Consider the following 23,103-nt stretch of genomic DNA (forward strand, 5'->3'; position numbering starts at 1 on the left):
GCCCCAATCATTTTCCTTCTCCCACTGCTACATATCTGATCACTTCTGAACTCTTTTGTTAGTTATGGAGGAGTTTTATCTTGGAATTTAGATAGAGAGAAGAGAGGTACCAGGGCCCAGGTCCTCAGGAGTGTTTCTGTGCCTGAATCCCAGTGAAGCCACATGGAATTGAGGATCTGAACACCTCTGAGGAGGTCTGTGCATGGTGCAACGTGGTAGTTGCAGCACCACATGAGAGGGCTGGATGGGGTACTTGGTAGGGAAGTCTATAGTGGAAGGTTTGTTGCAGCATCACATGAGTTTGGGGTGGCTTTAAGTCTTGCGAAGTAAGATGGACAGGGGGATGAAGACAGAGGACTTTTTTAGATATGTTTAGATCAGGAATGTGGACATGGTGCTCTCTGCCTGCTGGGTCTGTTAAGACCCCTTAATTCCAGAAGCCAAACCCTGCTTCTTGAGAGAATAACAGGTTGGAGAGGTGCAGAAAAGAAACTTCTTTCTTGGGCACTTGCCTTTTTCCTTCCCATCTCTAGAGCATTTTTTTCATGGGATGCAATAAAACTGCCACACACAAGTCATTGTGTCTGCTTGGGTGATTTTTCTCTTTTCAAAGCCTAAAGCATGTTTAAATCAATATGATATCCCTACAGTTTCAAATACAAAAGGGTCCTTTCTAAACCACACTCTCTCACTTTTAACATCAGAAGTGAGAGAGTCACAAAATTAAAGGAAGGATTTTGGTTACAGCAGAAACATTATGACTTGAAGCCAGTGAAAAGCAGACAGATAAACCAGCAGCATGATTCAGGAGAAGAGGTGGTTTTGTCAGTGCTGGTAAGATACCAACATGAATTGTGCAGGGAGATTAAAAATAATCATGATAATGCAGTGGTTTTGCTGCTGGGTGGCAGTGACCCTCGTGAAAGATCTTCTAGGAGAAAAATTTGCAATTTGTGTGTCAGTCAGTTTTGCTTTTTTTTTTGAGTGGGAACATGGATGTCTCAGTTCCAGTCTACAATTCACTTATTGAGTCTCAGGATTGTATTGAATTAAAGATATTTCTTTCAACCAAAAACTGAGCCAGAGAAGTGTTCTTTTGATACAAGGGGTCATGCTCCTGTGGTGTTGTGCCACAGTTAACACAGCTCAGTATGGGAAAGAAAGTTGGTATCTTGCTTTCCTGAGGAAAAATGACTTATTGTTTGTTGGTTATGTTTACTGCCACCCAGAAAGTTTTGAAAATGTAAATAAATGACTTTGCAAAGCTCTTTGTAATGTGCTGTGAGAAGCCTAGTAAAAATAGAAATCAATTAAAACAGACCAAGCATAAGACTCATAAACCTTTGGAGACCTTGGAGTCACTTTGCCTGACAGCAGCACTCAGTGCTGAGCCAGCCTGCTGGCACCTCATGCCAAAAGCCCGAGTGCCCTTCAAAGAGCTGTAATTCTTCAAACTACAGTTTCCCTAAGCTAGAGCTAGACAAGGGCCAGGGGGAATTAAGACTTTTGTTTTTTAAACTTCATGAACGTCAAATCGGGATATCCATGAAGTGGTTTCTGCTTCAAGAATATCTGAGAAAAACCCGAGCAAATCCCATTAGGAGAACTGAGATGTCTCCCAGCTATTTTGAAGACAGTCTCGCAGCCTGTGGTCTCTGTTCCCTGCCTCATTATCCAAGCAACGCTCATGGAAGGCAGCACAAGTTGCTGCTAGCTGGAAGGAAATAGTTAACATTATAAAAAATGGAAAAGAGAGCCATCCTTTTGCTGTTGTGTCCCTTGCTCCTTACTTCTGCGTGAGTAATGGTATGAGCTCAAGCAAATGATTTTCCTGAAGAGCTGCAGAACTGGGGGTGAGTTGGGGACTATAGCTTAGGTTTAGGATTTGGGATTCAGGTAGAGTTTAGAGCTGCAATTATACGGTGAGGTAACCTGGGGGGGTGCAGGGGACCAAGCATAGGTGATCACTAGTGTGGTTTGTTAGCATGCTCCCAGGCATGGTTTTGGCCCATTACTAGCAGGATTGTGCCAGGAATGCTGCAGCAAATCCTGGGGTCCAGAGCAGCCCAGGAACTGTTTTGGTGAAGAAGTTGTGATACGGACATGCTGCAGTGTAAGAGGGTTTGGCTGTGGTGGGTGAGAGGTGTGCTCTGCCAATAGCCCTTGGTGCAAGAGAACAGATTTTCGTTTGCTTTATTTACTGGTTTGTATTTACTTATGAAACCAGGAAGGAAAGATTCAGGAGAGGAAAAGAAGGGGAGAGAGACTAAGCAAAAAGATCTTGGCTGTACAGGCTGGGGAGAAGGGGACTTAGCTGGGAGAGAAAAGCCTTCATACTGCATCCTGCTCCAAGAACTGCTAAAGTGTTTTCATTTAAAAGCAGTGTGTAAAATACAGGCCCACACTTACACATTGTTTTTCTATTGCTCAACATTGTTAACATTTGTATCAGAGAAGAATATTCCTTCTATAAATTTCATTAAAATCTTGGCTGCATTCTACATTTGGCAACAGCATTAGAGACCCCACACATCAAATATGACTTGATCCTAGAACCAACAGAAAGTTAAGTTTCTCTTAAAGGTAAAATTATATGATAAGTAGCATCTTAATATAAATATTGCTACAGTGATGAATAATGCAATTGCATTGTCTTTGAAACATCCATACATCAAAGAATTTGTATTTTTCAAAACAGTAAATAACTGTTGCTTGAAATAAAAGTTGTGTGAAAGATGTATAAAAATAATCTGTGAATTTTAGCATCCAGAATAACTCTGGACTTTGCATTTTAAATACCTCCTACACCATACTTTGATTTTAATAGGATACTCAGATGCTTGAGAAATCCAGCACCATAATCTGATTAATTATGATATATGGAGAAGATTGAAGGACTCAGGCATGCTGTTAAAAATGTTGTTATTGACCTCAATAAGGGCAGGTTCTGGCTTGAAATGGGGAGGAACTTTTCTCTTTAGTGAGATCCTATTGGCTTATTGGAGGGATTTTTTTATTTTTTTTTCCCTGCTGAACTCAACTTTTATGTAAAACACACATCACTCGAGTCCCACAGAGGACAGAAATATGTGATTTTTGCTGGTTCCTTACTAAATTTGGAGAGTGTTTTAGTGAGCACACAAAACAGATTTTATCATCACATGCTTGTTAGTCTGGACATTTTTCTTTGTAAAAGCATTTTAAGTTGTGTCTCATCGTGGAGGTTCAGGTAATTGTCATTACTTTTGAAATCCCATTATTATGGGCTCTGATCAATTTTTTTTTTTCCCCCAAAAAGCTCTGAATTGTCACTGCAGCCTCCTTCTCCCTGCAGTGCCATCCAATACCGTCTTCTTGCCCCTTGGTCTGTCCACGTCCCTCACCTCCCCATGTCACTCCAGGACTCAGGGGTCAATCCCATCTCTGACCGTGGATTTTCCCAGCTGCTCCATGGCTGCAGGACCTTCAGGAGCCATCCCCTTGCAGCCCTCACGCCAGCCAGGGACCTCATCTGAAATCCCCCATCCACCATCCTTTTGTAAGAAGTGATGATGAAGGAAACGTATTTTGAACAAAAAGCAGCTGATATATTTCAGAGAGTAATGGTAGATGGTGGTTGGTGTGGTAGATTATACTGAGAGTGCTTCTCTCTTTCTGTTTTTTTATTTCCCCATACATGCATGAAGCTTTGCTGCGTATTAATGAGAGTTACGTATGTCGACCAAAGGAGGAGCGACCCTCCCCTAGCCCCCAGCTGCTTTAATTCACACATGAATTCATATAATAATTACTGTATCGCAGAAGGTTTTGCAAGTAACCCGGTGAGGTAATTTTTACTTTCTTAGCACGCAGTACAATTTCTGCATCCTGAGTTTGATGGACACCTCAGGAGAGTGCAAAATGAAATTGATAAACCCGTTTTCTTCCTCCCTGCTGTACCCACCGTTTTCATATTTCTCTTCCCACTGTCTCTGCAGCACGGCGACCTTAAAACTTGGCTGTCTTCACAGCTCTTTCTCACGTTACTGCCAAACAAATTATTTAGGAATTAAATTTTGTTCACCTCATGTTTTCCTACCTGTACCATTTAGAAACAAATTATTTACAAACTAGATTACAGAAAAAAACATGCCTAAGAGTTGGTAAAATATAATAATAAACAGAATTTCTAATGCTGGGTGTCTGTATTTCTACTCAGGGAGATTAAACACTTTGCTACTTCCCTTATCACAAATTCTTCCTTGGTGTTCAGAGCCATAAATTGAGTGATATTTTCTTTTTTTCTGAAATATAGTTTCACTAAAAATTGTAATTGCCTTTTTACAAATGTAAGCAGAATGGCATTTTGTTGGAATTAGGGGAGACGACAAAGCTGAGAGGTGGTTTCGCCAAGCTCTCAAATATTGCAGAGAAGCTTCTTTTCCCATTTCTTGAGATCCTAATTCTTCAAGAAATAGAGTAGAGAGATGTCATCCTGGCATGCCTTGGCGACATCACCTTTTGCAGATGCTGTCTGCATGGGTATGAAATGTTCGAGGCTTGTGTGTGCGTTGTGGCTCAGTTTGAAGGGAGCCAGGCTGTCAGAGCATTATAGTGGAAAAACTGGAGCTCAGCAAGTGCTGTGGCATACAGGGGTCCCGGGCTCAATGGTATAATCTGTGGCATTTGGGCTTGCCAAGCCTTTTCACAGATCTGATGATAACAAACTCTTATGGAAAAAAATTCTAAGCCAAGTTCTGCCGGTGTCGTGGCGGATATTTCACCCGAGGAGATGATTTGGTTCTGTTTTAGTGGATGAATGTGTGTGCTTATATCAAACACTGAAATAAAATCAAAGAAATGCTGTTGATTTTATGGGCTCTGTCACTATTGGGAATGGATCTTTAATTATGACTTGAATTACAGTAGCAGGTAAGGGCCCCCGTGAGGATTCGCAGTCCCACTGCGCCAGGTGCTATAAAAACATCTAGGTTACCGCAGATGAATGAACCAAACTGGTGGTGGGAAAGTGAAGAAGATTAATAAGATGACGTTCAGTCAAGACCATCACAATTCTTGGCTAAAAGTATCTCTAATCACACGTGTCATGTGTCGTACACATGTACAACATTGCCACCTCCTTTCTCCTGGGCGTGAGTCAGAAGCTGGCCATGCCCTGGGCTGGAGCCACGCTTAGTGCAACAGGTCCAGCTGGTGTTTGCAGCTTGAATTTTTGTCACCTTGAGAATAGGCCTCTGGCAGGATTCCAGAGTCTACGTTCCCAAATTCTAATTTATTTTGGAAATTCCATGCAGTCACTCTGTCCTTAAGCACTAGGAATAATTTTGGAATGCTTTAAATGACAATACTGCTTATTTATACATTGGAAGGAGTAGGAGGATGTTGCAGTGTGGTTACTATACTTGAGTACAAAAGTCATGTGAGATGCCAGTTCAAAATATAGAGTTGATAAATTAATCTTTTAGTGCTGCTAGGTCTGGAGGGGATCCAAAACTGTTTCATCATAATGCTCATAAAAATGTTGGGAAGTTATTAAATATCCATTTCTGCAGTAGAGTACAGCTAGGAATCCCAGATATTACTGTATCGAGATCTTTTTACAGATTTTTTTTTTAAATTTAGAAGTAGCACTGGGTTTCGTTTCTAGCTGACACAGACCAGCTTTGCTCCAGTGGAGCCAATGATCTGTGTCAGTCAATGCTAGCTGAGGATCTGGTGCCTTCTGCTCTAAAACAGTGGAAGACCCATCATCTGTTAAAGTTAACAGTTAGGTGTAAGGTGCAGATGGCAATTGTTTTCTCCTACTGGCTTTGTAATAGAAACATGTAAGACTGAAAGCTCTATCAAAACATAAAACATGCAAGGTTTATTTCTACAGAGGGCTGAGTGTTATGGTTACAGCCTTTTCCTCGCTCACTCTCAAACACTCCATTAATGCCCAACCTCAAAGCATTTGCATATGTGCACTTTGCAGAAAATTGTGAGAGGAGATGTAGCTACGGGGCCAAAAGGAGTGGCTTTAGGGCATTCAAAAAAGAGCCTCCCAGAAAGGCAGGGCAGGATAGTGGGTTGCATTGTGTGCAGGGTAAAAGATTTTTCTCACGGTGCCGGGGAGTAGGCAGCAAAGATGTTAACTGTTATTAAGTCATTGCTCCGTATTAGTAAAAGCATTTGTTATCAACAGAAGATGAAGAAAAACATAACGTAGTTGTCTTTCATCACTGCAACAGGCAGGATGGTTTTATCTCACTGAATCTTTCAGCTGGGGCTTTGCAGGAAAGCCCACGCACATGCCATGCCTCATTTGTAAAATCAGACCGGGTTTTTATTCCTCTCACTCTGAAGTGTCACCTTTAGCATCTGAACGACTGGGTTTACTGTAGCCTCAGGCCTAGGCTCTCTGAGTCTATCTGCAAACCCATTGCTATTCAGCATCACACTTCAGCTGGAGCACAGCTCAGGGTGGTCTGCAGCAGCAGGAGGGGAGGGAGGCCGGTGCGGAGGAGAAGGAAAGGAAAGAAAATAAATTAAAAAAACCCCAAGCAATAGTAACTCAGCTTGAATTCAGAGATGAGAAGGATGTAGTTACCTGCTCATTATTGTTTATCCATGTTATGATGCTGCCTAAGTTCTTCAGTGATTGAGGTTTCCACTGTGCCAGGCAGGGCACCAAAAATGATTCCTGCCCACCAAGAACCTCCATCCTAAATTTAAGGCAGATGAACGGCAGAGGACCCGGGCAGGCAGAGGATCGCAATGAGACAGTAAGGCAGTATCGATCCGCAATATAACCAGAGGTCTCAGCAAACCTCCTGCTGTAACCGCTGCAATGCATCTAGTTTACTGCCATTATCATTGCTATTAATATTTCTTTTCGCAACACAAGGTTAATAATCTAACAGTATGGGTTACCTACTCTTTATCTCATTCGTTGTACTGTTTAGCAGTTATAATCTGCAGCAATTCTGTATTATAAAGAACTAATTAACAGCAAGATTATTTTTCCACTGAACATCATGGGAGTTTTTGCCAGGGACAACAGTGTTCCCGTACCTTAATTCCTCAGCAAAGTTTTTATTCTGCCCCATGTTCTGAAATTGGTGAGCTGACTTTCCAGAGTCATTGCACTCACTGTTATGTCATCAGGCAAAAGTTTTCATTCAGAACGAGGTACGATGAGTTGACTGTAGAATACATATTTTTCAATTCACTGTGTGTTAACAAGCTTGCTAGAAGATTTTTGATTTACTGTTTTTATGAGTGTAGTATTTCAGGTTATTTAGCTAAAATTTAGAAACAAATAAAAAAAAAAGCAAGGACCAGAGCTTGTAAGAACGGCAAGTATGGAAACCATACAAAACCACTGCTATAAACCCCATTCTGCCACCTCCGAAGGCAATAAAACATCTTTCACCTGCTTTTATTTCATACCATTAATTCCTTGGGTTTTCTTTTTTTTTCTTTTCCTTTTCTTTCTGATTTACACTGGTATAACTGAGAGGAGAGCTTAGTTGCCTTTCTGCAGCCATGGCCCAGCTTCAGCAAGAGCCCTCATGTACAGCAGATGTATCTGGAATGTATGTATTCCAGAATAAGACACCTAGGGTTTGATGTCATTGCACAAAAGTGGCAAATCCATGTTGAAAAAGACTAAGAGGCCCACCAGGTTGTATAGCTTTTATAAAATAATACCAATGCTTGACAAGTGATGTCTATATTGTCCTTCTTTCATTTAGCAGTATAGGTACGGCTATTAAAAAAAAAAAAAGAAGTTGTGCTTGATGAGTTTTTGTTTTAAGAAGCTGTTATATTATTGTAATATGGCCACCATGCTGGCAGACTTTTGACAGGTTTCAAATAAACATGCAAGAAATAATTTTGTTGACAGCATCTTGGATTGGAGCACATCCAGCCTTCATCCATAACATGTCAGTACAGTGATTCTTTCACAGGCAGGAAAATATGTCATCACAGATCTGTATTCTAGACTCTTAAAATACTGTAGATGTCTGGATTGATGGCTTCAAAGTCAACTTCACAGGTGGGTAGCGTTATTTTTCAATCATAAATGAAGATGAAAGTGATAACATTTACAGTTTTTAGTATGCAGCATCAATGAAGTGTGCTTATGTTAAAACCTGTGGTAACATCTGCTTTACTTCCCTAATCCAAAAACAATTAAGGTTTTATGTAAGAGAAAGAAGGGGGTGGAAAACAAACAGCAAAGGAAAAAAGGAGAAAAACCAGGCTGAAGGGCTTCAGCTTGCTTGCAGAGGTCATGCAGGTGTTGTGTTAGTTCTTCATGAGAAGCAGAGAGCAGGGGACTCCTCCTGAGGAGTGACTTTGTTTTAATGCTTCCTTTTATGCTGTTTTCAGTAGAATCATTTCATCAGAGCAGAAATTGTGCGTGCTTGGTTTATTTCCATTTGTGTAATATGCTCAGATTTCAGTATTAAAACCAAAGTGGTATCTTTAGGATTAACAGCCATGGTTCAGGAAGGGTATCTGCTTGCTGGCTGGTTTAGATCTCTGTGTTTTCATCTGCAAGCTGGGATCTTTCAGGAACAGGCAAATTACAGCTTTGTGCTGTGCGCTGGTAGCAAACCCTCTGAGGTGCCACTTCAGGAACACTATTTATGTGCTTGAATCTGTACCTGCCTTAATTAAACACCTTCCCAGCTTTGGTCCCAAGCACAGAGGCTTTCCTGAGCAATGTGGAGAGGCAGCTGACGTCCACCCGCGGGAACTCCTGTCGAAGGGGGGAGTTTGCTGCCAAGGGCACGGGCTATCACGGACCAGTGGTGAGGCTGTAATCTCCTGGAAGTACAAGCTGCTCACAATGACACAGCAACATCCCTCTGGAATTAACAGAAATACAGATAGAAAAGATCTAAAACGTCAGTGCCAGCTTATATATGGTACGATGTGTGTGCAGCGGATTTAGTATAAGTGATTCCATCGAAAAAGACTTCAAATGACCAAGAAGAACAAAAAAGCTGCTTTCCAATCTTGTGCTGAATAAAGCTGTTTACCTTTCTTTGAACTGTCATTTGTCTCTTCTTTCTTTTTATCAGGGGAAATTTCCTGATGGAATTTTGAAAAGAAAGTGCAAACATTCCTTTCTGCTTCCTTGCAGTGTGTTAAAACTGAGGTTTTGTTTATTAATAGTTTTCCTCCTCTTGATACACTAGAAATTCCCAGTCTTTTTTGTTGTGATTTTGCTCAAATATTGATTGAATGACTGAAGAATTAATGGGATTATGATGTGATAACGGATTCAGTGGAAGTATTGATATCCTGAAAGCTTAAGCTTGTGTGTGGATTTTTAACACGTTGGGACTCATGGATGGGGAAACCTCACTTAATTCAAGGTCTTACTAAACTTTTGAACTACAGCTGGGTTCGTAGGACTAATTCAAGTCCGTGAACTATTTTTTTTCAATTTTAAAACTTCCAACCTTTTTGGGGGAGAAAGGGTTGTTAGATTGTTTTCAGGAGTGTGGACTGTTGCCACCAGTCCTGTAATGTTGTCTGTGTCTTACCTCTGTCTTTAGACACTGTTAGGGCTTGGCTGGGTAGAAGCACTGTGATTTCTCACCTGCTTCTCCCCAGTTCTCCTGTCATCCCTCTAGGTCCCACTGTGCCCTGCTGTGAAAGCAAGAATATTTCTACCACTTACTGAGAAGCTCTGAATTCTTTTCCTGGATTTATTTCTCACATTTATTGTGTGCAACCCTGGGAAAGGCACAGACTCTCTTTTAAGCCTGTTTGCATCACCTGAAAAATGGGCACCGTAACAGTTTCCTAAAAAAGGTGTTAGAAGACTAAATTAATTAATTTTTTTATTTGTGCTTAGGGTGAAGATGCTATAAAAATGAGAGTATTTATATCCTTTGTTTTCTTGTTGGAAAAATTGCATTTCTCAAGGCTCCTAACCTACTTTTCAGACCTTTCTCCAGTAAGAATAATAAACTATAAATTTGTTCCTTTATTTATTTTTCATTTCAAATAGAAAGCCAAGTGCAAATGAGGAGGGAAGGCAATGAGGGGAGGGGCTGCTAACCTCTACACCTCTTTGCCAGAAGGAAGAGAACCATCATGTCTTTTCCAGAACTAGAATAAATAATGAAATAAAGATGCTACCTCTGACATTTAATGCCTCAAACTTGGCTTTCCATTGCAGATTTATAACCTTTGTAATGGATAGATCCCCAAACATGTAGGAAGAGAGTCTCAACATTATCTTTTTCTGTGAAATGGAATGAGTCTTTTTCTTGATATGGAAAAAGTTGAAAAATATTTTCCAGTGCTTTCTGAAACCAAAGCTGTGAGGTTTGCCTGACTCCCCTGTTCAGTCATGTTGCTGTGTATAAGAAAATGTTACTATAAGTGAAACAAACTCTCTGAATTACACAAGAATTTAGTCTATTAGAAAGCTTTCTGTTTTCCTGAAAAAATTAAAAAAGAAAAAAAGAAGAATCTTTTAAAGAAATACCAGCAGGTCTGTCTTAGACCCGCCATCCCACATAATAAAGGAAATGAGGCAAAAAAACTAAATTGGTGAGGTCAACAAGGAGGAGGAGCATCCAGATTTGTTCTGGCTGTGAGGCCAGATCCCTTTAGTGAATTCAGTCTTCTAGGAAAGTGAAGTGCACTGATATTTCATACAGTTCCTGGGGATGCTTCAATGTGTGCATGAAATCACATTTAATGCACAGTGCTAAGGGGAATCCATCAAAAAGCATGAAAGAGATAAGTGCAATAAATATTTAAGATCTTGTGAATGCGAACACAGCACTTCATAAAAACCTCAGTCTTGAGAGCAGGGGTGCTGTATACATCGCAGACAGAACATATGGTACAACCACAGTGAAGTCAAACCTAATCAGTGAATAGTGATGGAGCTTTTATTCTAAAGTTTTAAGGATGTGATTAAATTTAATCTGTATGTTAGATGTGAATCCTGTCTTCATGTCCTTAGACCTGCCAACCTAGAAATGCATGCAAGGTGGGCTGAGGGAATGTGATGTTTTCTGGGAAGGCAGAAAAATTCACTGTGGGGATATCCTTATTGATCTTTATCTCCATACATGCCCCTGTGAATTATTTATCATCTTCCTGTATTCTTCTCTGGCATCTTACTATAAAAGTCTCTTGGAAGTTACTGTAAAGCTCTTTATTGCCAGACTTAATGAGGGTTGGTAGGAAATTGGCTTTTGATAAGTGAGTTTGGATGAGTGCTGGTGTGGGTGGCTGGTGCCTGTATGCGAGAAGGCGGTGGGAAGTGTGGGTTACGCTACCGAGCATCCTATGGGTGCATTGCATTTATTCATTGCGTAATCTGACTTGGAATGAATTCAGTTAATACCGCAACGTATTATAATAGCATGAATTGTATCTGGTTTACAGGCTTCACCCACCATGGTTGCAGGGTGCATGGTGTGGTTCTGTGGAAATACGTTGCTGTTTGGATTCTGCTGTTTGTTTCCTTGTCTAAGTGCCTGTTCTAAATGTTCTTTTTCTTTTGATGTTTCTAGGAGCTGGTGGGGAGTAATCCTCCACAAAGAAACTGGAAAGGAATTGCAATTGCCTTACTTGTTATTCTCGTTATCTGCTCCCTGATTGTCACCTCTGTTATACTCCTGACTCCAGGTATTTATAACCTCTAACTCACTTCCATTCTGTTTTTCTTCTGTAATTTTACACTTCCAAGGGGAAAGGGATAGCAGGCTGACTGCAAAGTTAACATCAAAGGAATCATCCTTCCTGTTCTTTAGCTTGATGTGATGCTGAGTCTAAGGCCATTTTTAGGTAGATTGTTTTAGACTTTCACAGTTCGATTTAAAGATCAGGGCTGCTGAGCTGAAGGTACAATGGTGAAACTTGGTTGCCTAAACATAGGTGGGGAGTGTCATTTTAGATGTGCCAGGGTATGAGAGACATCTATATAGAGCAGTCGGTTAGGACACAGGAATTCCTAAAGATCATGCCCACATGGAGCATCAGCTGCCAGTTAGGTGGCTTATCCTAGACCATCTAAAATGGCATTAGGCACCGATGCTTAGGCATCTAACTCCCATCCCGTTCAGCTGGATTGATTTTTAGATCAGACCGTAGTGTTTCAGCTTTACAAAGCTATTCCAGATAACTATGTGCCAGGTAGCACCTAACCACATTAGTAACTTCCCAATGAGAGATTCTTTAAGTTAATCCCCTTACCAAGTTTGAGCAAAGTTCTGTGCACGTAACCTCTGTAAATTACTTCTCTTACAGTAGCTGCTGAAGCTGTAGGCTTGAATTTTAATGTGGTATCATTATGATTATTGATTATTACATATTTATACAGCCCTGTAAATTTCCATGCCTACTTATGGAGCAGAAATAATGCGCTTTTGCAGCTCTGAGAAGATTGTGATCTGAATACGAAAAGATAAACAGATGAGAGACAAGACATAGAAAAGAGAATTCAGTGTCAGAAAGGGTGAGGAGCTACAAAACACAGGAGAAGGCAGAAGGTCCCCTGCAGAGGGACGTAGAGGAGAAGAAAAGAGGCTCCTTCTTGGATGAGTACACGTGAGTGATTCTGGGGGACAGCAAGACAGAAAGCACAGAGCTGAGGAGGGGAATGGAGGCAAGGGAAAAATGAAACTGTAGGAAATGGAAGGGCACAGGACAGTGAAGTGGAAAAATGAGATGGAAGTTGTGTGGCAGAAATTTGCAGCTTGTAGCGTGTGAACTGACATGCAGTTCAGCAGATTTGGGCCATCTTCCATGACACAATTCTTATCCCACAGTCCTGCTGTATGCTAGACTGGAGACAGTGATAAATCCAGAAATACAGGACTGCACTGAGTTAATTTGAAAATGACTGAAACAAACAATCACTATGTTATCCTTTTGGTTATTTATCGTCATGCTGTGTTCAGTTTATTTTATGCTATCCTGAAGTTTTCAGTGTAAGTGTAAGTAGCACATGATCATGCCAGAGTAATTAAGTAATTAAATTAATTAAGGTTAAACTTAATTAAGGATCATTTTTTAAATTACTTTTGCTAGTGTTCAGATTTAACACCTTTGGACAGTGCAGTTCATCCCTGAGATGGTTTGGGGCATGGTCTGTGGACCATACTCATATCAGGCACCACTTGCAGTGAAAAATATCATCCCTTACCTATTAGGTATGGAAATGTTGCCTTCTATTTACAGAAGTGCAGTCCCAGAATTTCAGAAATGCACACTGAAGCCTAGATTCCTAAACCCATACCCTGGGGCTTCAAGCAGCTGTCAGTGGCTCACACTGCATAGATGAGACCATGGGTGCCACTTCTGTCGAAGAGCAGGATTCCATATAGATGGATACATGGGGAGAAGCATAAACATACCTGTACAGTCCTAAATACAGTTAAAGTCACAAGTCTTTCCTTTTACAAGACCACCTGTAATAATGATTTCTTTATAAGGATGGTCAGAATGATATTTGGTGAGCATTTAGCAGCTCTGGTTTCAATTCTGGGCTCCACTATAGACCTCATTTGGGACTTCTGAACCCTACTCCCACTTCTCCATCAAGAAAATCACCCATAAAATCCAGTAATGACTGTTATGACTATAGATACTGAAGTGCTGTTGTCCAGGCAAATGCCTAGACAGAAAAGGTGTAATGAGCACTGAGATCTTATAGTTAACATTCTCTAATTTAGGAAGACACAAGTAAATATGGGTTATTATGATGACATTGTATTTTATGTAGTAAGAAGTGGGAATGTGTAATACCTACATTCAGTTATAAATGAATTTCATGAGTGTTTTTGTGTGTTTATATTTGCATATGGATACACAAAGACATTTTTTGGTTGGGATGTGCACAGACACGTATATACATGAATCACAGTTATTGGTATGTACTTAACAACTCCAAATAACACCATTGAGAGAGTCTCTGTGCTTAAAACTTAAGAATATGCAAAGTCATTTGCTATGCTAAAGCTTCTATTCATGCTTTTTGAGATTTCTAATTACCTGATTTGCTGGTAAACTGGGTTTGGGTTGTTTTTTCCCCTGCTGGTGTTTCAGAGCTGTATCCTACATGCAAATACAAAACCTCTGAGCTCAGTGCTGCTTCTGTTTTTATTATGGATCCAAACTGTTTCATGGTGAGACTCTGCCAAGGGTAAAATAGATAGCTTAGGTTGCTGCTGTGGCTTGGCAGCAGCTGAATTCAGTCTTCTTTTGGGCCACTGGCCCTGGAGCTTGTTATGAGGAGGGACTATGGCACAGGGTAACAGGAGGCTCGTTTCACAGGCATTTCCCACCAGCCAGTGCTAAATGAGACATTGAGGCTGGTTTGACAAACCTAAAAAGCATTACATTGCTAATCCCAACTGGGGATAGCACGTCCCAACGAGGTAGAAGTGGGAAAGGTGGAGGAGCCTGTCCAAAAGGAGAAGCAGAGACTGCATTTTCCTGCCATAAAATAGTTCACTGGAAGAAGAAATGTTTATCCTTTGGTAGCCAAACTGAAAAATAAGTGATGGATATTTGAACAAGAGGTGAGGAAGGGGCAGGAGGACAGCAGAGGAAGGAGGTGAAGCAGTTTTGTGGATGTTCATGGGGAGCTGCTGCAAAATGTGAGGATAAAATCAGAAAACAAACAAACAAACAAAAAAAACAACAAACAAGAAAACCTTCTTCACTGGAAATGTCTCAAGTGGATGATACAGTCTGGCATGGGCAGAGCACAATACTTGAGAATGCTTCAAATATTTTTAAGTCTTCCTTCTGATGATAAAGTTGGAGTCCAGCTTGACACTCTCATACTAGTACAAATAACCTTTTGCATTTTACCTCTGAATGCCTTACTTGTTCCTGTTGGTCTTGGCCCTCTTCCAGCCTGGGAAACCATTCTTCTATAAGTATTTTGCTGTAGGTTTGAAGGCCTGTTTTGCAGTGCAATACCAAGGCATGGAATGCAGAGATGCTCTAAACCCAGTGCTGAACATCCTGCAGTGCCCACAGAGAGTAATTTGGGACATATATGGGATAGAGTGCAGCATGCAGTCTTGTAGTCAGTGTTCAGACAAAGAAAAGTGGTTAACTGGACCCATAACTTCCATCATGATGGTGGTATTTCCCAATACTGTGAAAGCCGTGGTAGTCTCCTGGGCAGTCTCTTGCAAAACCAGGAGTGAGTGATAGAGTGGGGAATGGGGAAAGTTTGCTTAGCAGAACAGATAATGAATAAGCTATTTAATAACTGAGGAAAAAGGGGATTTATATTTCTCTTCAAGATTCTTTTGCAAATCAGCCCAAACCTTTAAAGTAGGTTTTAACTCTGGATTCAGCTGCAGAAAGGCTGAAATCCCTACTGCTCTGGGGTTCCCAGAGGCAGGTCATTCACCCTCCTTTAAGATTAGCTCATAAACTGGGAACAGTGCTCTTTGCATTCAGCAGACATCGTAATTACAGTAGCAATGCTTTATTGCTAGCTAACACTTAGGTCTTATTTTATAAAATCCTAATAAAATTTCAACATTTCTATGATTTGTATATCCTTTGGTATTCTAGAACAACATTCTCAAAAAAAGCAGTAACTGGTGAAATTTGCATTTAATTACACTTTAGTACACCACATGCACACAATTGCCTACGCTGAGGGACTCTGATTTCATGTGTGTGTGAGTCCTGCCACTCCACCCACCTTTGAAAAATGTGAAGCTATTTATACAAATGAGAAAAGTGTGGGACTGAGCCTTTCCTAATTGGCGGTTGCTCACTTGTCGCTACATATGGCACCAGTATGGGTCCCATCCTAGCACTGTTGTTTGTGTATTTGTATAAAGACATGCTGAAGTTTATAGATATGCATGTGTGCATGCACACACAAACACACACATCAAAGCTGAAGACAAGACCCAATCCTACAGAAATTTTAATTAAAAAAAAACCTTCCCCAAATTCCATTAGACGTTTTGCTTAGGAAGAGGCTGCCTTCTAGTCCTCTCTGGAAATGGAGGCAAACAAGGACTTTTGGCACATCTGTTCGTGATACCTTAAGCTTTCAGGATTTATACATCAAGTTTGCTCCTTTCAAATCTGACCTTTAGCTGAAAAAAAAGAAAGTTCACCCAATTCCATATTAAAATTTTTACAAAATTCATAGGAAACATTTTCCAGAGATGGTACCGAGGTAGTCATTTTATAGCATTAATTCACAGCATGCTGTCAGACAGCAAAATACATTGCCTAGAAAGCTTTGTATGACTTTTGCTAGTCAGGAAGAGCAAGGAAATATCCTGTCACCAGCTGTGCAGGAATGTAATTTGTTCGTTCGCAGTTGTTACATATAAATGTGTATTATATGCCATTAAAAAAAAAGTGGGATTTTACAGAAGGGAGACAGGCTGCCTGTTTGCCTTGTCTGGTCACTGCCTTTTGGGTAGAGAGAGGTCATTTCTGGTAAAAGAGACATTAGGTCTGCCCAGGGATTGAGCAGATGTGCTGAGGTGGGAAGGAAGCTGCTGGCTTGCTGGCCATCGAGAGGTGGACATTCACAGACACGCACTCACCCACATGCTTGCAATGTGCAATAGCCCAGGAGGTGCGTGAGAAAACCACCTAACACTGACCTTCAGCTGAGCCCCAGGGATGATGGAAAGAAAAGTGGGCACCCAAAGGTGACTGAAACCTTCTGACCCATCAAGCAGCCTCTGAGCGTTGCTGGAGTTGAAAGGAAGCTTGAAAGAAAGGATTGGTACTGCAGAGGCAAAACAGGCAGGGAGGTCAGCTCTTAGCCCTTTTCTCTTTGAGTTTTCTGCGTTTCTGGAGGAGCTTTGTCCTGTTTGTGTTCTGGAGAGTAGGTTTTTATCAGTTCAGCCCATGTCCTTTTGGGTGCACTGACTTCAAGGATGAGGTGCAGACAGATGAACCCAAATGATGACAGATGAACCAACACAGGGTTCCCGTCATGCCTTTAACACTGAATCAAAAATAAAACGGGCATGGTTTTCACTTGGTTCTCTCAGCACGTGACTTTGCTGTCTGAAGGGTGGGTTTCTGACCTGGCACTCAAATCGCAGGTCCTTGTGCCCCCTGCACTGCGGCCGTGCTGTCAGGCCCTGGCTGGCAGCTGCCGTCTGGGTCTGCTGGGGGCAGGGGACACCAAGTGCAAAAAAGGTGGTGGCACGTGCTTGATCCTCTCCTTCCATAAACCCAAGGAGGCCTCGAGGTCTCTGCAGCTGGGTGTGGACACAACTTGTGTCCACCGGCTGGCTGAGACACTCTGAGGCACGCTGAGAGACTGCTGCTCAGGGCAGGGTGGGCTACCTGAGATCCTGCAATTGCGTTTTTTCCTCCATAAATGTCTCCGTTGGGGCCAGAGGAATGGAGTAGGCATTCTTAATGAGTGCTCTGACTTACCTATGTGTTAGATGAGAGGTCAGTAAATCTGAATTTTTTACTGAAAAATCATTGGTTGGTTGATTATTTAGTTGTTTGTTTTCTCCCCAGCTGTATGGCTGAGATTAATGTTGTCCATGGCTCGTTATAGGACCTAATACAGGTATTACAGCCCATTGCAGGAGACAGTAAGGGAATCTCAGCAACGTGCCGTAGGGATGCTCCTGGGTGTGCATGCTTCAGTTCCTACCTCTCCTTCTTCCTGCTCTGCCTTATGAAGAATGTGAAGTGCTGTGCAGGTACAGAGGTGGGGCCGTCTCCATCCTGCACAGAAAGAGGGAATGAGAAGAGCTTCCCACCCTGCCCCTTCCCAAATCTCCAGCACAGAGGCTTGCTTGTCCTTATGCCCTCATAAGAGGGGTTTGGCTGGGGACTTGTATTAATGTGTCTTGGTATTTGGAAGCCACATTGAGCAGTGTGATTGAAACCTCACTCAGACTTGGAAAAAATATGAAAATTGAAGAATATAATTTAATTTGGTAAAAATGATAGTTTGTATTGAAACACCTTATAGTGGAACAAAACATTGTTCATAGGTAATTTTCAGTGGTCTCAGGTAGCTCAGGACCTACAATATAGTGTAGTAAAGACTTTTTTCCTCTAATAAATGGCTTCAGAGAGTCCAATTCTGCTGTTTCTAATCACAAGTGTGTTCAGTGTAAGAAGTTTAGTACTAAACAATGTTAAAGATAGCTAAGACTGCATGATACCAATATACCTCAGGTATGAGGATGTTGTAGTGAGGGGAGATGCTGAAGCACACATTCCTGCTGTGGAAATACTCAGAATGTGGCCTCATGTGTTCCTTTAAAGAGCAAACGTGTTTAAAGCTGACTGAAAGGTTTCCATGAAAATATTTTTTCAGCAAAATTTGAATGTTGAAAACAAATTATTCATAGAAGGTGATTGCTTGTCATAACAAAAAAAGATTACTGTTGGGAGGAAAAAAGAAAAGGAGGAATAGATTAATCAAAATTGTTGGGTTTATTTTTTCTCTAAAAATTTCAGCTTTGAGAAAATTAAAGTCCTTTTTCATATTAATTAAGTACCCACTCTAGAGTTCTGTGATGTAATATATATTCTCTTCACCTGTAAGGCCAGAGAATCCATTGATTCAACATAAACACTTCAGTTACGGGCCCAGAACCATCTGTGTTGTGTTCATGAGAATTGTTACATAGCAGAGAGGTGGTGATAGAAATGAGAAGATGCTATCTGCGGCAAACTTCAAGAGGTTAAATTTGTGCCTTGGCTTTATTCAGTTGGACTCATGCATGTTTAGTCTTGGTGACATCCTAGATGAGACAGATTTCCTTGTAACAATAGTATATAAGCAGAAAGAAATCAGTTCTGCATTTTATTCAGATTGCGCTTTGCATCAGAAATCTGTTGGCAATCTCTGAATCACGAGAAATGTGGAGAGGACTGTATGAAGGACAGCAGAGGAAGATGTACAGCGAGTACTTCTTTGTGGAGAAAGCAGAGTGCTACAGGGTAGAGTTAGGAAGAATGAACTAAATCAAGGACACTGTTTATTAGAAGTTGGTCTCACAGCATCTTAAACTGGCAGTCTGGTTCTTCAATGTAAAAGCTGTCCAGATTTCCATGTTTGCAAATGAAGCCATATATCCTTTCACTAAAAATGAAAATTAGTATGGGCCAGCTATGTAACACCTAAGGATTTAGGGTTATGTCTCTCAGATTTTTCAAAAATATTTCTGCAGCCAAGTGTCTGATTCCCATGGAAAATCTTTTGTGAATTCCTAAAGTAATCTGTATGAGCCCTTATAAGGCTAAATACCTCTCTGACTGTGGTTCCATGTGACAGTTTTTAAGGAAATAAAAATATAAGCTATAAAAACTTGGCCACTTTTAATTACTTTTTAAAAATTTAACTAATGATTTCAGAATAGTCTTAGTATTAAGTAGCTTTAATATTCTTTGGAATAGTCAGCATTATGTAGCACTATGACATCTATGGGTCATGACACTTAAAATTTGGTTTTATCAGGTTATGTCCAAAATTGTGCAGTTTGGACCATATCTTGGTCTTTTTGTAGTTGCCGAGTCCAGGCATATATAACCAGGAGGTTTCTGTTTGTGAACCACTAGATGGTCCTTATAACACTGACAATGGGAAGGGGCTTATGTGTGACAGAAAGCTTAATGTGGACCGTTTCTGAATGAGATATGACATGGCCTTATTCTCAGTTGCTGTACTTTCAGATACATTTCAAAGTTGAAGTAATGGCAGTTTGCTTTCAAATGTTTTACAGTTGAAGATAACAGCTTGTCTCAGAAGAAGAAGATAACAGTGGAAGATCTCTTCAGTGATGATTTCAAAATTCATGACCCAGAGGCTAAATGGATAACCGGTGAGTGAGGCATGAACGTGTCGCAGTGTCTTTGCTTTGCTTCCTCACTCTCTGGGCATGTCTTTTTTATTTTCTTCTTTATGCCTCCTGTTTTTTATTTTGCTCCTGAAATTACAGAATCAAGGAGTAGTTGGGATTGGAAGGGACCTTAGGAGATCATCTTGTCCAACTCCCTGCTCAAGCAAGGGCAGCTAGAGCTGATTGCCCAGAACCATGCCCAAAAATTCAATCCTCAAATTCCTATTCCAGCTTTCCTCCTGATAAATATGCAAACACCACTGCTCTGTTATTATATTTTTTTACTTAAGGCTCTCCAGTAGGCATTGAAAACTGCAGCCTTTCTCCCAAAATGCTTCCAGCATTCAGTAGGTGATGTAGCACATGGTTGGAAGAAGTGGTCGGAGCACTATCACAGTCATTAGTTTACCATAAACAAAACTTCAGGTTTATATTCCCTCATCGAAACATTTTTTTCCAGCAGAGAGGTGAAGCACTGCTAAGCAACAGGCAAACAGTCGTCCAGCGGCAGCTGGGCTGGTGCTTGCACACAAGCCATGTGCTCTTTTTATCCTCTGCTGCCTTTTATTTTCTAGTCGGGGGAAAACCAAATAATACTTGAATTAATGCATGTAGTATTTGCTGGAGTAGAGCTGTTTGGGGGGATGTAGATTCCAGCTCTCGCTGGAAATTGCTGCAGTCTGAACAAGCTTTGGCGAAAGTAAAATGATTTGTGGTATGCCATTTGTGTAGGTTCCAGTCCAACTCCTATTATCACTGAAGTTATTAGTTTTTCTTTTGAATTTAATGCGGAACTGGATCAAATCCTTCCTCGTGTTTGGCTTTCTTTGTCTGTTATGCCCATTGGGAACCATTTTAATACCTGTAATGAAAAGAGAGAGTGTTAAAGCGTTGTGTTGAATTAACATGTTCCCCAGCCGCCCTCAGCACAGCTGTCTCCGACTTCTCCCACCAATTCAACTACAGGGGAAAGCAATGGTAGACGATACGCACCTCCACAAACACACATGCCGATGGGCAGGAGCTCTTTTTCAGGTCGTGCAATCTGGGGCAATTTTGCTCCCCATAACCACTCTCTAGCAATAATGATAATGGAAATATTAGCTGCATTGCAGTTCAGGATTATTTGTCTAGCCCCCTTTTTTTAGCACTGATATCCCTAATGGCCCTAATGAAGGAAGGAGTGTTTTATGGAGACCTTTACTGCCATTTTCTTTATTTGCTAGAATATGAGGGAATGATAATGAATTAAATAAACTTTTGCAAGAACAGAGAATGATGTATTTTCATGGAACTATGCATAACATCCCCTCTCTGATGAGTATAGCTTTACATGGATGTAAGGCATATTTTCCACAAAACTGCAGTCTTCTGTGAAAAAACAGTATTTCCCATGTTTTTCCAATTATGGTCACATACTGTTGCCTTATACACTTTAATTAAGACTCCAATCTTGACATGTTTTAAACTCCATCTCCCTACTCTGTGTACTCTCACTGACTCCAGCACAATTTAACATCAGTCTTGCCTGATCGGAAATTACTATAATATTGTTTCTGTAAAGGACAAAGCACAAAGTAGTATTGTGCAAACATGCATAGATAATTTAGAAGGACTTGTTCTGTGTATTAGTTGCTGTGCTACTAATACCATTGATACTGGTTTTAATATGTCTAGAGAAATTTTATGAAGCCCATAGATATTCTGTAGATTTACCCAAGGGTCACTTCACATTTAAGGGCAAGACTCTAATCTGCAATGTCATTCATCCAAGGACCCAAAGCCATTTTACAACTTTAATTACTTTTCTGCATTATAGTTGCTTTTCACAGCTTTCTCTAGCTGGCTAAGTGGTGAAATCTTGATTAAGGTCCCTGATAAGCAAGATGAAGGACCAATACCCTGATTCCCAAGCACACATTCTTATTGGTCTCTTATTCTCAGTTTTTAAAATGCAAATGAAAGACTGAAAATGCCTGAGCCAAACTAATAAAACTTAGTATAACAAGTGTGCTGGAATGCCTTAGAAGAAAAATTGCATATTTAACAACTGCATGTTTAAAATTGCATGTCAACTCCCAAAATGAGTTGATGTTTTGTGGGGATCCACACAACTGTTAAAATACAGGTAGCTGTTGTCTATCCTTCTTCCCCTTCTTCTCCTGTTAGTTATATAGCGAAATATCATGGTCATTCAGAGAGCTGCAAAATTCAGTCCTCTTGACTCTTCAACGCTCTATTTCCTTCGTTTCCATCTTCATTATTGCAGAAGATGGGAGTTCAGTAGGCTCGCCAAAGATGAAGCGTGTTGCATGTTTAGGAGTATTTGAATCATGTGAGGGATTTGCTTTCAAAATAGTTCAGTCAGTAAAATTTCTGTGTTCTTCCCAGTAAGGGAGGGGCTGATTCAAGCCCTCTGATGGAGTAAGGTCTTTCCTTTGACTTGAGAGAGTCTTAGAGCAAATGTTAAAGTAAAAAGTAAGAAAAAAAGAAAAGTATTTCTGTTCAGGACGAAACTTAAAAATATGCTGAAATCTCACTGAAATTGATGGGATGAGCTGATGTTTTAGGGATTTTCTTGATTTGCAGTGGGCAAGTGAAAAATAACGTATTTATGATCAATAGCTCTGTCATTCCATTGATTTCAAAGGAGTTAGGGGAAAAAAAAAATAACAGCAGTCTCAAAGCTGGCATAACCATACTTCCAGTCCAAAGATTACAGGCTTTCATGGGTATGTTTGCATCTTTTTTATTGGAATTGCAATTAATTTTACTTTATTGAGAGATGTGCCAAAGATGGAACTTTGAAGCTCTTAGAATTTCCGTGATGCTCCCTGTGATTTCAAATTCCAGTTTGCTTTTTTATCCAGTGATTTAGGGAGAGGAAAGAATATTTTGTTTAATTAGCTGCTACTTTCAGTGTCTTCTATTGCCCCAGCTATTGCTGTTGACTCAGTTAAGAGCACTCCGCAAGGGAGCAATGCACTCATAGACCAGAACTGACTGCTCCAGAGTTTGCTTCTAGTACCACTTCTAGGGACTGCTATCGCTTACATTTGCCCTGTAGCATAAGTAAGTGCTGGATTTACTGTGAAGGTTTCACTTTCCAGGACCACTTAGTATATAGTGGTATAGTATATTATAGTATATATGGTATAGTATAGTAGGTATATAGCAATGGAGTACAGGAAATTTGAGATTGTGTTGGTGATCAAATGGCACCCCCTTACTGTGCAATCCAAGTGCAAAGAATCCA

The 23,103-nt window shown here is 40.6% G+C and overlaps 1 protein-coding gene across 1 annotated transcript in view; it reads left to right on the top strand.

The window, feature by feature from the left end:
- Nucleotides 1–23,103, top strand: part of DPP6 (dipeptidyl peptidase like 6) — a 418,950-nt gene that overhangs the window by 227,810 nt on the left and 168,037 nt on the right. The window contains exons 2-3 of the mRNA XM_075045285.1: nucleotides 11,538–11,652; nucleotides 19,731–19,829. Of these exons, the coding sequence (XP_074901386.1) occupies nucleotides 11,538–11,652; nucleotides 19,731–19,829 (214 nt within the window). The remainder of the gene's footprint in view (nucleotides 1–11,537; nucleotides 11,653–19,730; nucleotides 19,830–23,103) is intronic.

This window comes from Buteo buteo, chromosome 2 (genome assembly GCF_964188355.1).
Source record: "Buteo buteo chromosome 2, bButBut1.hap1.1, whole genome shotgun sequence".
Taxonomy (NCBI): domain Eukaryota; kingdom Metazoa; phylum Chordata; class Aves; order Accipitriformes; family Accipitridae; genus Buteo; species Buteo buteo.